General features: G+C 43.5%; 1 protein-coding gene across 5 annotated transcripts in view; it reads right to left on the bottom strand.

Annotated features, from left to right (window-relative positions):
• The window catches only part of Fam65b (family with sequence similarity 65, member B), a 208,843-nt gene that overhangs the window by 108,909 nt on the left and 81,905 nt on the right, over positions 1-18,029 (bottom strand). The window contains exon 1 of one of the 5 annotated variants that reach the window (XM_013503808.1): positions 1,502-1,752. The exons of the other annotated variants lie outside the window; for them this stretch is intronic. Coding sequence (XP_013359262.1) covers positions 1,502-1,562 — 61 coding nt within the window. The 5' untranslated portion in view covers positions 1,563-1,752. Of the gene's footprint in view, positions 1-1,501; positions 1,753-18,029 lie in introns of those variants that run through there. 5 annotated transcript variants of the gene reach the window in all.

The following is an 18,029-nucleotide window of genomic DNA, read 5'->3' as shown; positions in this document are numbered from 1 at the left end:
AGAAGAAGAAGAAGGAGAAGAAGAAGAAGAAGAAGAAGAAGGGAGAGAGAAGTTCTTTGGGGAAAGAAAGGATGGCCAGACATTTTGAAACACCATTCCTAGAGGGAGGGGTGAATGACTAGAAGATTGCCCAATCGTGGCTTCTCTTCCTGGTTGTGAACATTTGTTAAGCGGTAACAACCAGAGAAAACATCTTCAAGTAGAAGTGAGAACACAAGAACAGAGCCTTCAATGTAATGGTGCATCTCAACAGCTGTCACCAGAGGAAGGGCATGATCTAGGACCTGGCAAACAGCAACAAAGCTTACACAAATATTCTTCAAACTGATTTAAATTGTGATAAAATACAAATGATGATTTTGAATATTTCTGTGGCTAGAGTAAAACAAAGGAAAGATGGTTATCAACTTTGAAAGTAACTATATCCTAGAAAACTAGTTTATAAAAAATCGTATTAAGCTATTCTCTTTTTCTTAATAAACCTGTATTACTTGGGTAATCACCAGAAAACACATTACTACTGCTTCAAAAAATATTACTTGATGGAGATTAAAAAAAAAATACCTTGACATGATTTCTTAAGAAAAAAAAAAAACAAAACAAAAAAACCAAAAAGCAAAACTAAATTCATGAGGTCTCTGAGTCCAGATTCCCATTTATTTAGACAGTTTCATATGCTAGAAAAGGTCTTGCTTAGGACCCCTAGGGTCATGGGTAGCGTTGGACAAGACATGCATGGATTACTAGATTGGCCATTTAAAATAGCAAGTCTGGGTTAGTGGTGAAGCTCAGTGGTACAGCATTTGCCTAGCACACACAAGGCTCTGGGTTCAAGCTCCAGAGCCACCATAAATAAGTAAATAAATATCAAGTCTCACAGACAACGTGCACTGCAGAATCAATTTTGTAGAGATCTGTGGAGAGGGGAAGAAAGGGATGACAGTTGTCAGACCCTACAGGGCTTCAGCATCTCTGCTTAGGAGAGAAGGAAAGGGCAAGCAGAAAGGAGGGCTGGGGTTCCACCTAAGTGTGAGGACAAGCATGAGAGAGAAAAGGTCCAAAGACATGGGGTGTGGAGAGGGCAGAGCCAAGAAGTAGATATCACAGCCCTGAGTCCCAGGGAGAACTGTCTGTCCCACTCCACCTCTCTGCCTCCTACCCCAGCTCACTGCAGCGTGCTAAGCACTGTGATGGGCTTCCCTGACGCTGTCAGAGGAGATGGCAGAGAAAAGGGACACAGGGAAAGATTTAGTAGTAGTTTCTGACCTGAAGTAAAATTTTATCTAGTTAAAACTTAAACAAAATTTGGAAACCACTCAGTTCCCTTCCACACCAACCCCTGGCCTTGGCATCCTCAGGTGCCTAACCGGGTACCCGCAATGACCGTCCCATTCAGAACACTTTCAAGATACTCAAGTCCTCACCCAGGTCAGGCAAACCTTCCAGTAGTGTGAAACAAAGCAAAGCACCAGAATGGCTCCTGCCAGAGAGCTGTGTTTACCTTCTCCAAAAATATCATCCTCCTCATCGACGAGAAGCTCATCAGGATCAAGGAACTGCATCCTGGGCAAGGAAGGAGGCAGGAGGCAGCCACAGTCCCTGGTCCCTGCAGCCACACTGCCCCAGGCGGCTTCCTCTCCTCTCCCCGAGGGGTTGCCCAAGCTCCAGACCAAGCCAGGGGAGGGCGCTTCCGCCTCTGCCCCGAGAAAGCAGCTTCATTCATGTGAACGGGTTTCTGCAGCCTTTCGGCAAGCAGAGTGAGTTCCAGGTGAGGTAATTCTCCCCACTGAGAAGAAAGCATTCTTGGAAGGGGCTGCAGATGTAGTGGGATCTGAAATGCAGATAGCACTCCAAGTCTGAGTGCAGTCTGAGCTTTGTATTTCAAAGCACCAACTTTCATATTTTCTTAAAGAGCACGGCGGGTGCTTAACTCTTTCTCGCTTATGAATTTGAACACAATGGGTAGTGTTGAAAGAGAGGGGGTTCATATTTCTCAGATCTTAGTTGGCTTCAATGACAATTTATCTGTGAGTAAAGCAAGCCAGTGTACTGAATCAAAGCAGGCACTTGGAAGACAGGGGCTTTAATTTCACTCTGTAATAGTTGCTGTTTTTTTCTTTCTTTCTTTTTTTGTATTTGAGGACTGCATACCACAATATTTAAACCAAATTAACTCCGATCCAGGCTCTCATTGGCTTGATTGAATCTATAGTCAGTGAACAGATTACTGGTTTTGGTCAAACAACTTTCATTTCACAGTATTTACTCGGTCTGATATTTCAGACCTTATCTCTAAAGGAGAGAGAAGAAACTGTAACTCAAAAAAGCGGTTCCTCCCCTGGAACTTGCATCACCGTCTCGCACTGCCTGAAGCGAGTTAAGCTCTTTGTGCAAGCCTCAGTCTCTCTGGACTGCTCCGCAACTTCAGCTTGGGGTTTTCCCAGGCTGTCAGCGGGTCCACACCTCGGGAAATGCAAATGAAGGGGATGGGGAGGAGCTGTTGACTCAGGGTGCTTATTTTGGAGCTTTATTTACTTCACGTTCCCCTCCAAGCTGAAAACCTGTCCCTTCCCTGGTAACTAACTGCTCCCTTAGAGAATATGTGAAGTGGGGTGGGCCGGAAGTCCAGCAGTAGGATAGATAGCTCCAGAAGGCACGTATTGGTCCTTAAGACCTCGCTGTGCACCAGCTGAGGGTTCAGATGTTGCTGCTGGCTGTGGGGGTTCCCAAAGGCAGTGCAGGGCTGGGGGCCTGTCAGGGCCTCTGATATCTCTGACTAGGCGGGAACCATCCTTCAGGGAGAGCTGGGAAACCTGTTGGGTGTTTGGGGGATACCAGAACTGGGGGTTATTACAGCAGCCCAGGGCCAGAACTAGCAAGCTCCCTGCAATGCATGGGTCAGTGGTTAAGGAGAAGTCCTGCCCCAAATGTCTAGTGGCCCCCTGGAGAAATGTTATGAAGCAGATACCTTTTGCCATGCCTCTCAACAGATCTTTGTATCCCTCCTCTTTGACCCTCTATCACCCCAACCCTGATTCCCACTCAAATGCTGCTTCTGCTCAAAGTCATTACATAAATGAATAAAACGGGACCAAATGTAGGAACCTGCCTCTGGATTAGATCTCCATTCTCGTGTGGTTGAGATCAGAGGATGGGTGCCGACTGTGATCATCGCTGCATTTCTCAGTCATTGTCCTGTGTCCTTCAGTCAACTTCACAAGCTGGCTACAATCATCCCATTTTATACATGAAGCCAGGAAAGCTCTGCGGCCTTGAAAACAACAGGCAAGCAAGGGGCAGATTTCACTAACTTCAGCGCTCACTTCATTATCCATTCCTTTTTTTCTAAATGACTTCAGATGATCTGGGTCCCTCTACAAAACCTTTACCACCTCCTTCACCCCGACCTCAGAACCACCAAGCTCCCAGCCATCCACTTCTGCTAGTTAACATGACCTCCCTATTTCTTTACCTCTCAGTGGGTGAAACTGTGCACCCCTTTCATATATAGAAGTCCTTGCCCTCAATATCTCAGAATATGATCTTATTTGGAAACAGGGTCACTGCAGATGTAATTAGGGAAGATGAACACATACCCTGCCCGGGTAGGATGAGTCCTTCATCCATTAAGTCATTTTCTTACAAGAAGTAGAGACTTAAAGGCACAGACACACAGGGAGAACACCTTTTGGAGGTGAAGGCAGAGTGGAGAGCCAAAGACTGCCATTGAACTACCAGCAATTTGGGGGCGAGGCATGGGCAGGTTCTCCCTACATCGTACAGAAGGAACCAAGCCTGAGCACATCTTGACCCCAGACTTTTAGCCTCTAGAACTCTGGTAATAATGAATTTCTGGTGTTTAAACCCTTCCCTCCTCCAGTTTTGGTGGTTAGTTATGGAAATCCTATCCAACTAAAAACTTCCTGTCTTAGCGTATTTTGAGGATTAAATAAGATCATTCATGTAAAGGAATTGTCATAACACATGGTGCCCATTTAATACCAAGTTCTAATCATCCAGTTGGTCCTTACGGGGCAGTTTAGAGAGCCTCTCTGACTGAACCCTCAGTGGGGAAGAATGAGCAGTCATGTGCTCTGTATAAAATCTCAACTCTCTCCAGAAGTTTCCCTCAGTCTCCTCTTTTCCAATTTTCACATTTTAAAAACACAAGTAATAATCTCAGAACAAATCACAAATGTCACGAAGAACCCCTTGTGGGGAACACAGAAAACATACTCCCTAAAGTTCACCATCGCTTTAGAGAAACCATGCATAGACTCCATGTTTAACTAAGAGGGAAACTTAATGACTGCATCAGTATGAATGAATTCCAAAAATGGTATATGACTAAAAATCTCATAAATATAAGTAGTATGATTATACTTATATAAACATCCCAAAATGGACAGAGTAAAAACACATATAATATACATTATAGCTAACACCTATAGAGTGTCAGATATAGTGTAAATGCCTTGATTTTCCTAATTCTTACAACAGCCTTATAAAATAGATATAATGATCACAACTGGCACCCATCCTCTCATCTCAACCACAGTAGGTGAAACTGTGCACCCCTTTCATATATAGAAGTCCTTGCCCTCAATACCTCAGAATATGGTCTTATTTGGAAACAGGGTCACTGCAGATGTAATTAGGGAAGATGAACACATACCCTGCCAGTGTAGGATGAGTCCTTAATCCATCTACATATAATTACCATCTGCATTTTAGTTTAAGGCCCAAGAAGCAAAATGACCCACCCAAGGTCATGCATCTGGTGAGTGGTGGAGCAGCTGCAATGGCTCATGTATGTGAAAGATGAAGGATCAGGGAGATGTTTGCAACTCGCCAACTTCAGGCATTTGAAACCTTTGCTCAAGGCTCCCTTTATCCCATCTCTTTGATCAACTTGGAAACTACTGACTCATCTTTGGGGCTTAAACTATCTCCTGCATGACATCCCCAAGTGGAAACATTTGCCCCTCCCCTTTTCCATATAAAGCACTGACCAGTTTCACATTTGCCCTTCACTGCTCATGGGCCGGGGTTGTTGCTTCTTAAACTTTGCATCCACAGGGTGATGGGCAGAAAGTCATTTGTGTGCTTAGTAGAGCATGGGGAAAGGAATGGCAGAAAGTGAGTGTAAATTGAATGCAAGAGGCCAAGAGTTTTCACTTGGGAATTAGAATCTGGAGCCAAGAAAAAAAAAAAAACTTTTTTCTATATGCAAGGTTTATTAATTCAAAATTTATTAATGTTTTTTCACAAAAACGTGAAAATCTCAAAGAAGTGGTTAAATTTAGGGGCTTCTGTCCCATTTTAGCAATGAGTAATAAATGTGAAGCAGTGACCAACGGAGCAACGTAGGAGGGTAGGCCCACTGGGTGGAGATCTGGGGAAGGTGACCAGGAAATGTGAGGTGGCACAGAGTGGCTCTGCAGCTGGTCTCACTGTCACCACCAGCAGGGCAGTGTTACTCCTCTCCCTGGTGCAGGACAGAGGAAGACCCGTAGAAAGGGGGATTTATGTCACCTTTACCAAGGTAAAAGGATGGCTTGCTTTCAGGCAGGAAGGAGGAGGGCAGAGAGCACTTGCATCTGCTTTCTCATGCCTTCATCTCAGAATATGCTAATCTGGCATATTTCCATGGGATATATTACAATCCCCTTCAAATATATACTAGAAAAGAAAGACTAAAGCTACGGGGACAGCCTTTGACTAAGGTTGGCTGTAGGTTAGAGAATAGATGCTTTTTTGTTTGTTTGATTTTGTTTCTGCAAAGGGTAAGCACTATAAAGTGCTAGCTATTTTTATTTATATTATTATTAAATGCTTTATTGTTAAGAAAGACATAGTAATTGTATATTTCTATGGGTTGCAGCACGACATTTCAGTATGTGTACATAGCATGTAGTGATATCAGGGTAACTGGGGCAGCTATCACCTGCACACATATCGCTGTTTTGAGATTGGGAAAGCTGCTGGACAAGCCCGCCAAAGCCCTGCACAGTTTCCTAAAGCAAGACTGAACCCAGTGAGACAAACTATCCACTAAACAAATCCATTCCTTCTACCAAGAAATCAGCAAACCCAGCAAAAAAGTCTTTCCGGAAAGACTCATACTGGGTGTGGATGGAGGGCCAGAGCCATGGAATAAGGGTACCACTGCTGCAAGTGGTTAGCTTGCACTTAGCGACTTTAAAAAATGGCATAAAAGTATTGGTTGTGGGATTTGACAGGACTGAGACTCAACCCTGGCTTTGCTATTGAATTTGACTCTGAATGTGTAACATGGTGTAATAATCTGTGTGTGAACCAAAGGAAACTCAGAACTCTCCCCACAAATTGCCCCAGATTGAAATATGATCTGTATCATTCATACCCACATTAGCCATACCAACACAACCTCAACATGTAGTCTCTGGCTCTTCGCTATGTCTCAAGCAAAGCCTCTCCAGTAAAGTAGCTGGACTGCCACTGATAATACAACTGACCTCTCAGGTTTTGGTGACACTGACTGATTCGAGAATCCTTCCCTGTGACCCTCCCATCAGAATTAGAATAGACAGAGGTCATAAGCAGTCTGTGTCTCTTTTTTTTTTAAACTTCAAGATCATTTTCTTGGTATGGAAATACAGGAAAAGACAGGAGCAGTGGAGGGAAGGTACAGAGAGAAACAAACATATCTCCATGTCCATGGGAGAACTTAGGGAGACTTTAGGAAGAATTACAACTTTTCTTCCTAGTCTGTTCCCTCAGATCCAAGAGAACATCTCTGTTCACAGCAAGAAGGCCAGATGAGCCAGGCGTGGTGGCTCATGCCTGTAATCCCAGTATTCAGGAGGCTGAGGCAGGTGGATCACTGTGAGTTCGAGGCCAGCCTAGGCTACAAAGTGAGCTCAAGGCCAGCCTGAACTGCATAGTGAGACCCTGTCTCAAAAAGACAAAAAAAAAAAAAAAAAAAAAAAGAAGACCAGATGAGGAGGTATAAATTCCTAACTTTGAAGGAAATGTGTAAATCTCACCCAATCCAGATCTTACAGTAGGAGGTTGCTCTGTGGTGTATGAATAGTTGGGTACCCAACCAACACGAATGATAAGAAATATTATTATTGAAAAATTGGATGGTATTAAATGACCGGTACCCAATTCTTTCATATATCACAGGATTTTTAGTTATTTTTGTTTAAGAATTGTGGGAAGACCTTGAGCTGTTATCACTAAATCAACATATATGAGCTACTGGGGTTTGAACCCAGTGCTGTATCTATGGTAGGTAAATGCTCTTCCACTGAACAGGCCCTAGGCCTGTAAACCTATTTTTTGATGATAATTCATACTGTGATTTTTGTCATATGATGGACAAAAAGTTCAAAGAATCAGGTTATGTATCGGAGATAATGGTTGACAAGACTTTTGAAAATTTTTCTTTGCTATAAAGGCCATAAAAAAATACAGAATTTGGGAAATAATCAAAGGTTTGCAACAATCTAGGAAGCACTTATTTAAGAAAAATGGCTGAATTTCAATAGAACAGGGAGGTTTTTTTTTTTTTTTTTTTGGTTTTTTTCTCCGGTACCGGGAACCGAACTCACGACCTTGTGCTTGCCAGGCAGGCGCTTTGCCGCTAAGCTAAATCCCCAGCCCCATGAACAGGGAGTTTTATGGAATTGTCATTTGCCCTAGTTCCAAACTCCTTGAAAAGGAACAGCCTGCAATCCTAGGAAATCTGTAGCCTGGAGCTCATGGAGGTGGGGGGTAAGGGATGGGGCTGAAAGTTATTTAAAGCCCCATTCCCAGAAAATTATCATTATTCGATCTACTGGTGGTACACTGAAAGAACTTGCAAGGCTGTCTTTATTTAACCTGACTCAGACCTCCCCAACCAGAACAGTCTTTTCCCTGGGGTTGCTTGTTGAAAATAATCAAAGGCAACTGGTGAACGCTGCAGCTGCCTGAGGGAGCGGGTAAAAGTTGGAACCAAACGATAGGTTAACCAAAAGCTTCAAAGGAAAAGCTGGAGAATGAGATGTCCATAGGGAACTTTTAAAAGCTGTGACATAGTCCTGAGACTATGCCCCGATGTCCCAGTGAGGCAAGCATGTGCAGGGTTGTGTTCACGCCTGGAGCTGTGTGCATGCTCAGGAAGAGTACAAGCTTTGAGAACTGGCTCATCTTGCAGCAAAAAGGCTAAGGCAGAACTGTGACATGCTTAGCTTAGTATTGGGTGCATGCCCCACTACGCATACAGTTCCTTGCCAAGGGTTGAAAGGCTTACTGGTTTTAAGAATCTAAAGAAGTTTCTGTTGAATCGTTAGCTGACCACTCGGCTAACCAAGGAGAGGTTTCAGTACTCACACCGGAAGAAGCATACAGATTTTACAGAATTATTTCAGAAAAGTTACTAAACAAGAAACAAACATGGTTTGAGTGTATCTTCCAGGGTTAATGTGTTGGAAACCGCATCCCCAGTGCAATGGTGCTGAGACCGTCAAGGGTGCTGTGTTCCAAGAATGGATCAGCGCCATTGGCACCAGAGTGCACTAGTTACCACCTGAGTGGGCTCCTGATACAACAGTGAGCTCTGCCCTTTGCTTTTCTTTCCCACAATGCTCTTTTGCTTTCCCCTTCCATTTTAGTGTGCAACAGGAAGTACTTTACCACATACATGACCCTTGACCTGGTACCACTAAGCCTCCAATACTATAAGATATAAATGTTTATTTTTTTAAATAAATGACTTACTCTCAGGTATTTACTGCAAAATGAACTATGACAAAGAACAACAAAAAACTTTTAGAGGTGGGAGATCTGATTTTCAAGGTTTTCCCATCATTTGAAATGTCTGGTTTTCAACAAAAAAATTACATGATGTGCAAAGAAGCAAGAAAGTACAGTCCAATAGGAACCCTCTGAACAGTCCAAATGTTGGGCTTACTAGACAAAGAGTTTAAATCATTCATTTGTTTAAAAGATGTTCAAAAAAGGTTATCTTGACTGAGTGACAGAAGGAAAAGCAGAACCTGACAAAAATATGGGACACTATCAAGCGCTTTAAAGTATATGTAAGAGGGCTCATTCTCATAATAAGAGTCTGGTCTCAGTGGTCATCTTCTCTTTCTATCAAGTATCTTTATCAGTACAGAATATTTATGGAGGTGGTCAGGAATCTTTCCCTATTGATGAATTTCAAGTAAAGTTTGGTTGATTTATCTGGGATACTGGCTTAATAATTAGGGTAAAACTGTGGGGAAAATAGAATGGAAATGTGGATTCAATATGGAAAAGGAATAATATAAATATCCAAATCTCAAAGAGCTTTTTCATGTACTTTTTACCTGGAAAATGGTGATATCTGTATACATCACTCTATTAAGTATATCTTTTGTGACTTTTAAAACTGATGATATCCCATTACTTAGGAGGCTGAGGCAGGAGGATCACCACAAATTCAAGGCCAGCCTGGGCTACATAGTGAGTCTCCAGCCTGAACTACATACATAACAAAACTGTCTCCAAAACAAAACAAAACAAAGAAAGAAACTAAACCAAACAAAACGATACCAAACCCTTATGATAAAAATTTTAGATGTGTGAGGAGTGCATAGTTTTTCAAAGTTTACTTTGGTTTTAAAAACGAGACAGTTGAAGACTCCTAGTGCCTCTCTCCCATTGGGCAGGGGAGGACCCCAGGAGTTCCTGTAGGCTGGGGACTATAATCTGGGGGCTTGGGGTAGGCACAGGATATGAGGGGCCGTGGGGTGGGAACTAGGAAGGCAGCCTAGGAGCACCAGCCTTTGTAGACAGGTCAATCACCTCTAACTTTAAAATCCCGTCTGAAATGTTTTAAAGTTCCAAACTTTTAAAGCTTTCCCATAGATAGGATAAGTGGAAAATTCCCCATTTGACCTCATGTGAGGGTCTCACTCAGAATGCCTTTGGGCTATATGTATAAGGTGAATATGAAACTGAAATGAGTTTGATGTTCTTGGGCCCCACCCCTAGGATGGAACATTACGGACATACAGATTTTCCAAAATCTGAAAACTTCCAAAATCTGAAACACTTTAGATTTCAGCATGTCAGATAAGAGATACTCACAGCTTGTTCCAGCCTGTTCTAGCTTAGTGGGTAGTGATTCAGTCATTTTTTAGAGGCAAATAGAAGAGATAAAGATGGACAGAAAGAACACAAGGACATTATAATTTTGAGAAAACTATAACTTCAAGACATAATCAGAGTTATCCAAGACCACAATGCCTTCTCACCCCAGGGTCCTCACTGAAGCCTCAAAGATACAATATGTTTGTAAATTTGGCTGTGCTTCCTCACAGCCACCATTATAAAACACATATTTCAAACAACATCTTCTTAAAGAAATAGCACTATTAACTTAGGGACCATATTTCTAAACTTCAAACATATGCAAACCTAATTGATAAAGTCAACTTTTGCTTTAACCCCCTAATAAGGAACCTGTCAGACATGAGCAAAATGACAAATTGCTTAAAAAATACACATCCCAGGTCATCTGCCTTGAGGATACTCTTAGACCACATAATTCTTCCAACCCTAGACCACAGGACACTTGACACATGACACAGTTTCTTTTTGAGTGTCCAATTCTGTGGTTCTGCCTAATACATCTTCCTGTGCCCCTTGCTGACATGTCCTAAAATGCTTTTCTGTGACAATTGACTTGAGGGCCCTACGTCCTCTTTGGGGGGGTCTCCTTGGACCCCATAGACAGACATTCAGATCTATTCTTCATCTCAGAAGATTTTCCACCATGGGGAAGTGACAAAAGGAGGATTTGGAATTTGGGACTTCTTCTCCTGTTCTGATTTTGGCCAAATGTTTTTGAAAACTCTTCTGTGTATGGCTTCTCTTTAATCTATGAGTCCCAGTGACCTCTGACAACAGAAGGTAGAAAAATAATTTGAGATTTTTCAAAGGCTACAGAAGAGAAAGCAAATGAGGAGAAGCATGAGAGCAGGGCAGAGCATGGGTCTTGTGCAAGAAAAATAATTCCAGATTGCATCTGTTTTTTCAAGGATTCTGTGGGAGGAGATCCAGAGATATTCCTTAATTTGAAATCCCCACCGGCCCCCGGAAATTCAGGCTATGGGTGCTCATCACTGCTGCAGGGCAGAGAGGGTCCCGGATTTGGCCCAGCTACGCCTGAACTTGACTCCCAGGGTCTTGGCCAGCTCAGGTGAGCTGCAAACCTGCTGTCAGGAGTCCAGGAAGAATGCAATCCACTGGAGCTCACATGGCCGGAGGAGATGGAGAAACACAGACTAAGAAATCTCCACTGTTCTTTTGTGTACTGGCAGCCTCACCCTCCCCGGAGGCTCCTCCCTCATTTGATGTTTTGTTTTGAAAGGTAAATCAATAAAGAATGATCAATGGATGCAGTGAAAATAACAGCAGAGCAAATGAGAAGACAGGTGCTGAGCTATGGAACAGTCCTGTTCAGGCTCTGCCTTCCCAATACCCCCAGGCTCTCCTTAGCTGGACAATGAGTGGTCAGCGTGGGTATCTAAAGAGCCCGAGCAGTAACAGCTGCTTCCCTCCCTCAACACAGTGCAGCCCGAACACCAGCAAGCTGGTGAGGAGAGACGTCCAGCTACAGCTGGACGTTTTCTGATCCTTTTGCTTTAGGCCGCAGCCTCGAGCTTCAGCAAAGAAGAGAGCTACCTTTTCCCTTCTTCTTCTTTTTTTTTTTTTTTCCTTTTCTTTTTGAGTATATGGTTCCCGGGGTTGAACCAGAGCCTTTGCACTAAGGTACATCCCCAGCCCTTTTTTATTTTTTAATTTGTGACAGTGTCTCATTAAGTTACTAAGCTGCCCAGGCTGGGCTCAAACTTGCAGTCCTCAAGATTCAGCCTCTCAGAATGCTGTGACTACAGGTGTGTGCCAACATGCCTGGCTCCTCTATGCCTTTTAACTAAAAGAAAAAAGCTAGCTGAGGCAGAAGGAGAAGGGCAACACGGAGAATAAAAAGAAGGAAAGGTGGGAGGGAGGAAGCAAAGGAAGGAAGAGGGGAAGGAGGGAAAAGAAAAACAATATGGCGGCCCTGCCTCCCTTCTAAGTGCAAAGCTTGCCTGTGGAAACAGCCTTCAAGCCGGTGGGTGATGAGTTCCCCATTTCTTTGCATTCTCATGCTTTCTCTCCCCTTGGGATGGCTGCACGTGGAAGTCTAGTTTTCAGTCACTGCATATTTTTTTAAAAATTGTATGTGAGCTCAGGTTGTAGACTGAGAAATTTTGTTAGGATCAACGTGTATTTCCTTTGAGGCCCTGGGACTAGCTCTGTTTCCTCCTCTGGTCCCTCCTGTTCTCAGATTTCAGCTGAGAGGTTTAAGAAACAACCAATGGTTTGTTTTTTCTCTGCACGTCCATGTCAGCCTCTCCTACTGAACTCTTCAAAACAAGTCCCCTTTTCTTTTCGTAGAGCCACGCTGGTGCGATAACAGACTGAGAAGTGCCGCCCATCCTCTGTAAGACCACAGACCTCGAAGCTGTGAACCCAGGCTCATAAACAAGGGTGTAGGTAGGGGTAAGAGTAGCTGAAAGCCAGAAAGAGGGAAATACACTGCAGCCGCTGCCCCAGACTCCACCCTTGTGAAACTGTCATGAGTTTGGATGTTTTCAAAGTCATTTTTACTGCAGATTTTAGAGCCATCTGCCCTCCAGTGCAAGGTACCCTGGGTTATCAACCCCAAGCCTCTCAAGTTCTGCAGTGGGGCCTGGAGAGGGCTCAAACTTGTCTCTTGGACTTGGTCTGGGAAGGGTCTCCAGCACCTTCAGGATGTTCTGAGGGTCAGGCTTGGTGAAACAGATTGCACCAGCTCTCTGTTCTGCTGGGAAAGCTGGGCAGGTGTGAATAAAAGCTCTTCCTTCATAGTGGACCCTGAGGCTACCAGCTGCCTACCTTCTACTGTCACAGAGCCCTGTGATGGCAGTGGGTACGGGGCTCATTAACCATCCTGAGGTGAAGCAGACCCCTCCTCACAGACACCAGAAGCTGATTAGCAGAGGCTGGTGGGTCCCGTTCTCTCAGGGACAGCCCTCACATGCAGCAGTCCACCTTCTGGAGGTGGTGGCTGCTGGGGACATGCTAGCACTCAAGGTGAGTGATTCACATGGTTGCACAATGTTTTAAAAATGACCAGCAAGGGGATGTGGCTGGACTGTGAGAGGGCAAGGCGGAGGGTGCGGCAGGGGAAGGGTGGCTCTGCTGTTGGTCTGTGCCTGCTGCTCAACCTGGATATGACCCAGAGTCTAAAGCAAATGCGACCAGCCTTCTGAGGGCCCCAGGCTCAGTTATTATTTGTAGAACAGGATAAATGCCCTAGTACTAGTGGGAACTGGGGTACTGAGAGCTATGCGTTCCCAGAGGAGCATCTACTAGTGTTTCTTTCATGGATGACTCTGATAAAAACTTCATGGGTGAGTATTGCTCTAGGGTAGAATGGCTTGTTTTTCTGAGTTCCTTGTGAAGTGAAGAAGGAGGGGCCATGTAGCTGTCCCCACCTAGCTGACCGGAGACTAAGGATACTGAGAGCAGGCCAGGAGCCCTCAGAACGCAGGTGAAGTGGTGTGGGCGGCCCTTCCAGCAGATTCTTACAGGAGGACCAAACTTTCATCTGGTGAAAATAAAATACATCCACGTAAGAAAGTGCTAAAGTGCAGAATCTAACAGGCCATGCAGGTGGGTGCTCAAGGTTCACTGCACTGGTGTTGATTTCTCAAATCTTTTTCCGTGCTTACTTCCACAATCCCGCACTGGACTTGGAGTTACAGGATCTAGGTATGTTTGTGTTGGGTGGTATTGGGGGTTGAACCCAGAGACTTCCCCCTGAGCTGTATCCCCAGCTCTTTCTTATTTTTATTTTTTATTTTGAGATACAGTCTTGCTAAATAGCTAAGTTTGCCCAGGTTGGACTCAAACTCATGATCCTCCTGTTTCAGCCTCCTAGAATGCTGGGATTACAGGCATGTGCTGCCATGCCCAGTTCTTATGGGTTGGTTTTTAAACCAATCTGCCCCACTAGACTGTGAGATCCTGCAAAAAAAAAAGTAAATGAAGGCTTGTGCTCCCCAGACATTTTTCCCAAAAAATGAGTAATTAATTCCGGGAAGTCTCTAGGCATCAGCCACCAGAGACATGAGAATGTTCAGAGCAAGGTGGGTGTGGTGGGTGACACCTGAAGGGAAGGGTGACCCCAGGTCACAGGAGCCACGATGGTTGGGAACACTCTTTTGCCCCTTAGTGAGCTCTATCCCACTGCCAATATGGGATGGAGGGGTCATCCTCACATAGGGTATGAGCAGGTAGGTCTGGTTTGGAAGGACACATGTTCTATTCCACCTACAAGTACCATGGGGGATTGGTCTCAGGACGCCCAAGGAAATCAAAGTCCATGGGTGCTCAAGTCTCTCCCATGAGGTGGGGTGTTGGTTGCATATAACCTATCAAATCTTTCTGTGCACTTGAAAGCCTCTCTAAATTATTTATAACACCCAATGCAATGTAAATGCTATGTACATAGTTGTAGCCTGTATTGTTTAGGAAATAATTACAAGGAAAAAACCTATACATGTTCAGTAGGTGCAACATTTTTTTCTGAGTATTTTCCATAGGCAGTTGGCTAAATCTACAGAGGGCCGAGGTACCTCAGCCCCTGGACCCTGGTGGGAAGAGACAAATAGACATTTTCTCTTGTAGATCAGTCAGTGAATCCAGGAGCCGCACTTGCATTCTTGTCCTCACATGGGGTTGTTTGGCAACTAGTTGAAGAAGAGTTCTCAAATTTTATCAACAAAGATTAAGATTTCCATAAAAGGATCCCTTTGAAGGTGGTTTAACAGTGGATTCTGAACATGATTATGATAGTAATAAATTTTATCTCCCAGTATCTAGTTCCTTTTGCCTCAAGATTTTACTGATACTATTCTTTTTCCTAGTTCCTATTCTGCTTTTATGCACTAAAAGGCACAACTGATAGACATATTAAGAACTGGAAGCTGAATCAGCACATAGTTTTCACTCCAGTGTTTACTAGTTATTTCACCCAGACTTTTGCTCCAGGATCCCATGAGAGCCAAGGAGACTTGGAGGAGAATGGTTTGCATTTTACATCTGTCCAAACACTGAGCCGTAGTCATAGCCTCCGTAGCACTAGTGGGCATGTGTGTTTCTTGCTCTAAGGGCATATGTGAAGACTATAAAAATCAGTTTGTAAAAAGAAGAACTGGTACACAGGAAATATCATAGTAGGGATCATGATAACAATTTGGTGATGAAACTGAGTTCAGACTTTGCTTCTGCCATTTCTGGGTAGAATTTTCACTGGTTCTCAACGCAAGACACAATCAGCTCAAGTAGCAATATTTAGTTCCCTTTTCTAACATGCTTTGGGATAAGAGGGCAGATGAGAACGGAACTTGTGGTAAAAACTACCTTGCCACAGAAGGACCCCACCCCTGCTTACCTTCCGCTGAGTGAAGTGGTAAATATGCAGTGTATGGTAAATATGTGTTCCGAGTGGGCATTGCCACACCATTATCTCCAGTGGAATGAACCAGAATGTAAAAATTTACACCTCTTTTGAAATGCAGTGAAGCAACATAGAATTTGGAAGCAACATGACCATGTTTTCTGTACACAATTGCACAATGTGTAAGAACACATGTGGGAAACTCACAAGAGAAGGAAACAGAGCTGAGGTTGGCTGTGCAGGCTGCAAGGTGAAGGGCAGACCGGATGCCTCGCCCAGCAGCATCTTCTTGTTTCTGTTACTCCTGTCTCCAAGGCTACATGATGCTCCTCCTCCATTATTCTTTTCTATTGTTTATTCATCCAGTATTTATTGGGTGCTCTGTTATGCCAGCTGCTGAAAATACAGGCTCTGAGTGCTACACATGTAAAGGCTAAATAGCTCTTGGGTAGGGGTGCTGAACTGCAGAGTATACTGATTTTTGTAGTGCTAATAGTCCCATGATGGCTAATCTCAAACCACTAACAAGACACCATTGAACATAAAGCGGGAAGAAACGGGCAGGGCACATCCCTCTGCAGGATTTCCATCATGGGATACAACCGATCTAAGTAACCTCCAGGGCACAGATACTAGTAAAAGGTAGTAATTAGGAACTGATGGATTTTGAATATTTATTAATATTGTGTTGAAAATAATTTATTCAATTGTACATTTATATAACCTAATTTTAAATCATGACTGTTGTAACAAACAGTTCACACTATTTCTGAATCTTTAACCTCTGACACTCATAAATAGGCACGTGTAGATGCTAGCACACCAGTGGACTGAGATAATGTACATCACCTGCTTCATGAAAATGTTTTTCAACTTAGAAAGGATGACATAGACTATATATATAAACAACTAATAGTCTCAGAGTTGATACTGTAGTTCAGTAGAGAAAAGTTCTGGATAGAGATTTCATGTGGAAGATGTGCTCCTCCCCTAAAGTCATGTATGAAAGTCTTAATCCCTAGTGTGACTGATTTGGTGTAAGGAAATAATTAAGGTTAAGTGGGACATAAGGGAGGGGCTCTGACCCAATGGGATTAGTTTCCTTCTGTGAATACATCAGAGCACTCTCTCCAAGTGCATGCACCAGAAAAGGCCAGGTGAGGCTATAATAAGGCAGCTAGGTGCAAAGCCAGGAAGAGAACTGTCACCAGCAACAGAGTCAGCTGTGATGTGGCTCAGGACATGCTACGCAAAACATTTCCTCATCCTGAAGCAAGCCATAACACCTTCCCTGTACCTGGAGGAAAGGAATGACTTTATTTCCAAAGACATACAGAATTTGAACAAATGAGTCCTGCTGTGCCTCCTGCTAGTTTATTAGCATTAGATCAGACCTCCTTTGACCAATCATCTATCTACATGACTGTCCACTCTTTATCACATCCACTCATGGACATACAGTTTCTCTGTTGCTGGGGAACTTCATTTCTGAAAACTCTCTGGCATGTGAAACGCACATTAAATAAATCTGCAGGCCTTTCTTTTGTTAATCTGCCTTTTGTTATAGGGGTCTCAGCCATGAACCAAAGATAGGAAAGAAAGATATTTTCTCCTGCACCTGGAACCTGGATCTAGAACCTCTGAGCACTTTAACACAGGGTCCTAGAATAAAATTACTTTGCAAATAAACTGGTAACATGGACTCAACACAAACACCCAACATCACACAGAGAAGGGCTATGATAAAACAATGTTACAAGTCATGACTATTCATATTCTGATCTGCAGAACAGAACCTGGCTATGTACCTAGAAGGAAAGATGTTGGCCAAAATGCCAGCAAGTGGTTTTCTCTTGGTGATAAGTTTTAGAAAGGGCATTTACTTCTATATATTTAGATGAAATGTTTGCCTGCTTACTAATTTCATTTTTTTGCCAAAAATTAATCAACAAATACTAACTTCTGAGTTAGTCACCTTTCCAGTTCTATAATAATTTCCTGAGACAATCAACTTATAAATAGAAAAGGGTTATCTTGGCTTATAGTTTTAGAGGTTTCAGTCCATGATGCATTGGCCTCATTGCCTTGTGACAGACAGCAGATCTTGTGGGGAGCATTTTGGGGAGCTTGCTTCCTGCCTGGGAAGGGGCAGAGAGAAGGAGGAAGTGTTCCTCTCCAGGAGACACCCCAATGACCTAAAGACCTCCCCTTGGGGCTGTAGCTCAGTAGCACAGTGCTTGTCTGGCATGCATGAGGCCCTGGGTTTGATCTCAAATCAAAAATAACAAAACCAAAGCAACAACAAACACCTTCCCACTTGGCCATTCCTCTTAAAGTTTTTACCACCACCATGAGCTAGGGACTAAACCTTTCATGCCCAGGCCTTTGGAGTGCAATGTAGGTGATAGCACTTGCCAATTTTTCAAAAGCCATGTAAAGTTAAAGAAGGAACTGAAAAACCCAACTAAAATCCCTGCAGCTGGAGAACACCATGCTCATCTTTTGGTGTACAACACCATGG

The sequence above is a fragment of the Chinchilla lanigera genome, unplaced genomic scaffold (assembly GCF_000276665.1).
Source record: "Chinchilla lanigera isolate Chin_1 unplaced genomic scaffold, ChiLan1.0 scaffold00082, whole genome shotgun sequence".
NCBI classification, from domain to species: domain Eukaryota; kingdom Metazoa; phylum Chordata; class Mammalia; order Rodentia; family Chinchillidae; genus Chinchilla; species Chinchilla lanigera.
This window is presented reverse-complemented; position numbering and strand designations above follow the sequence as displayed.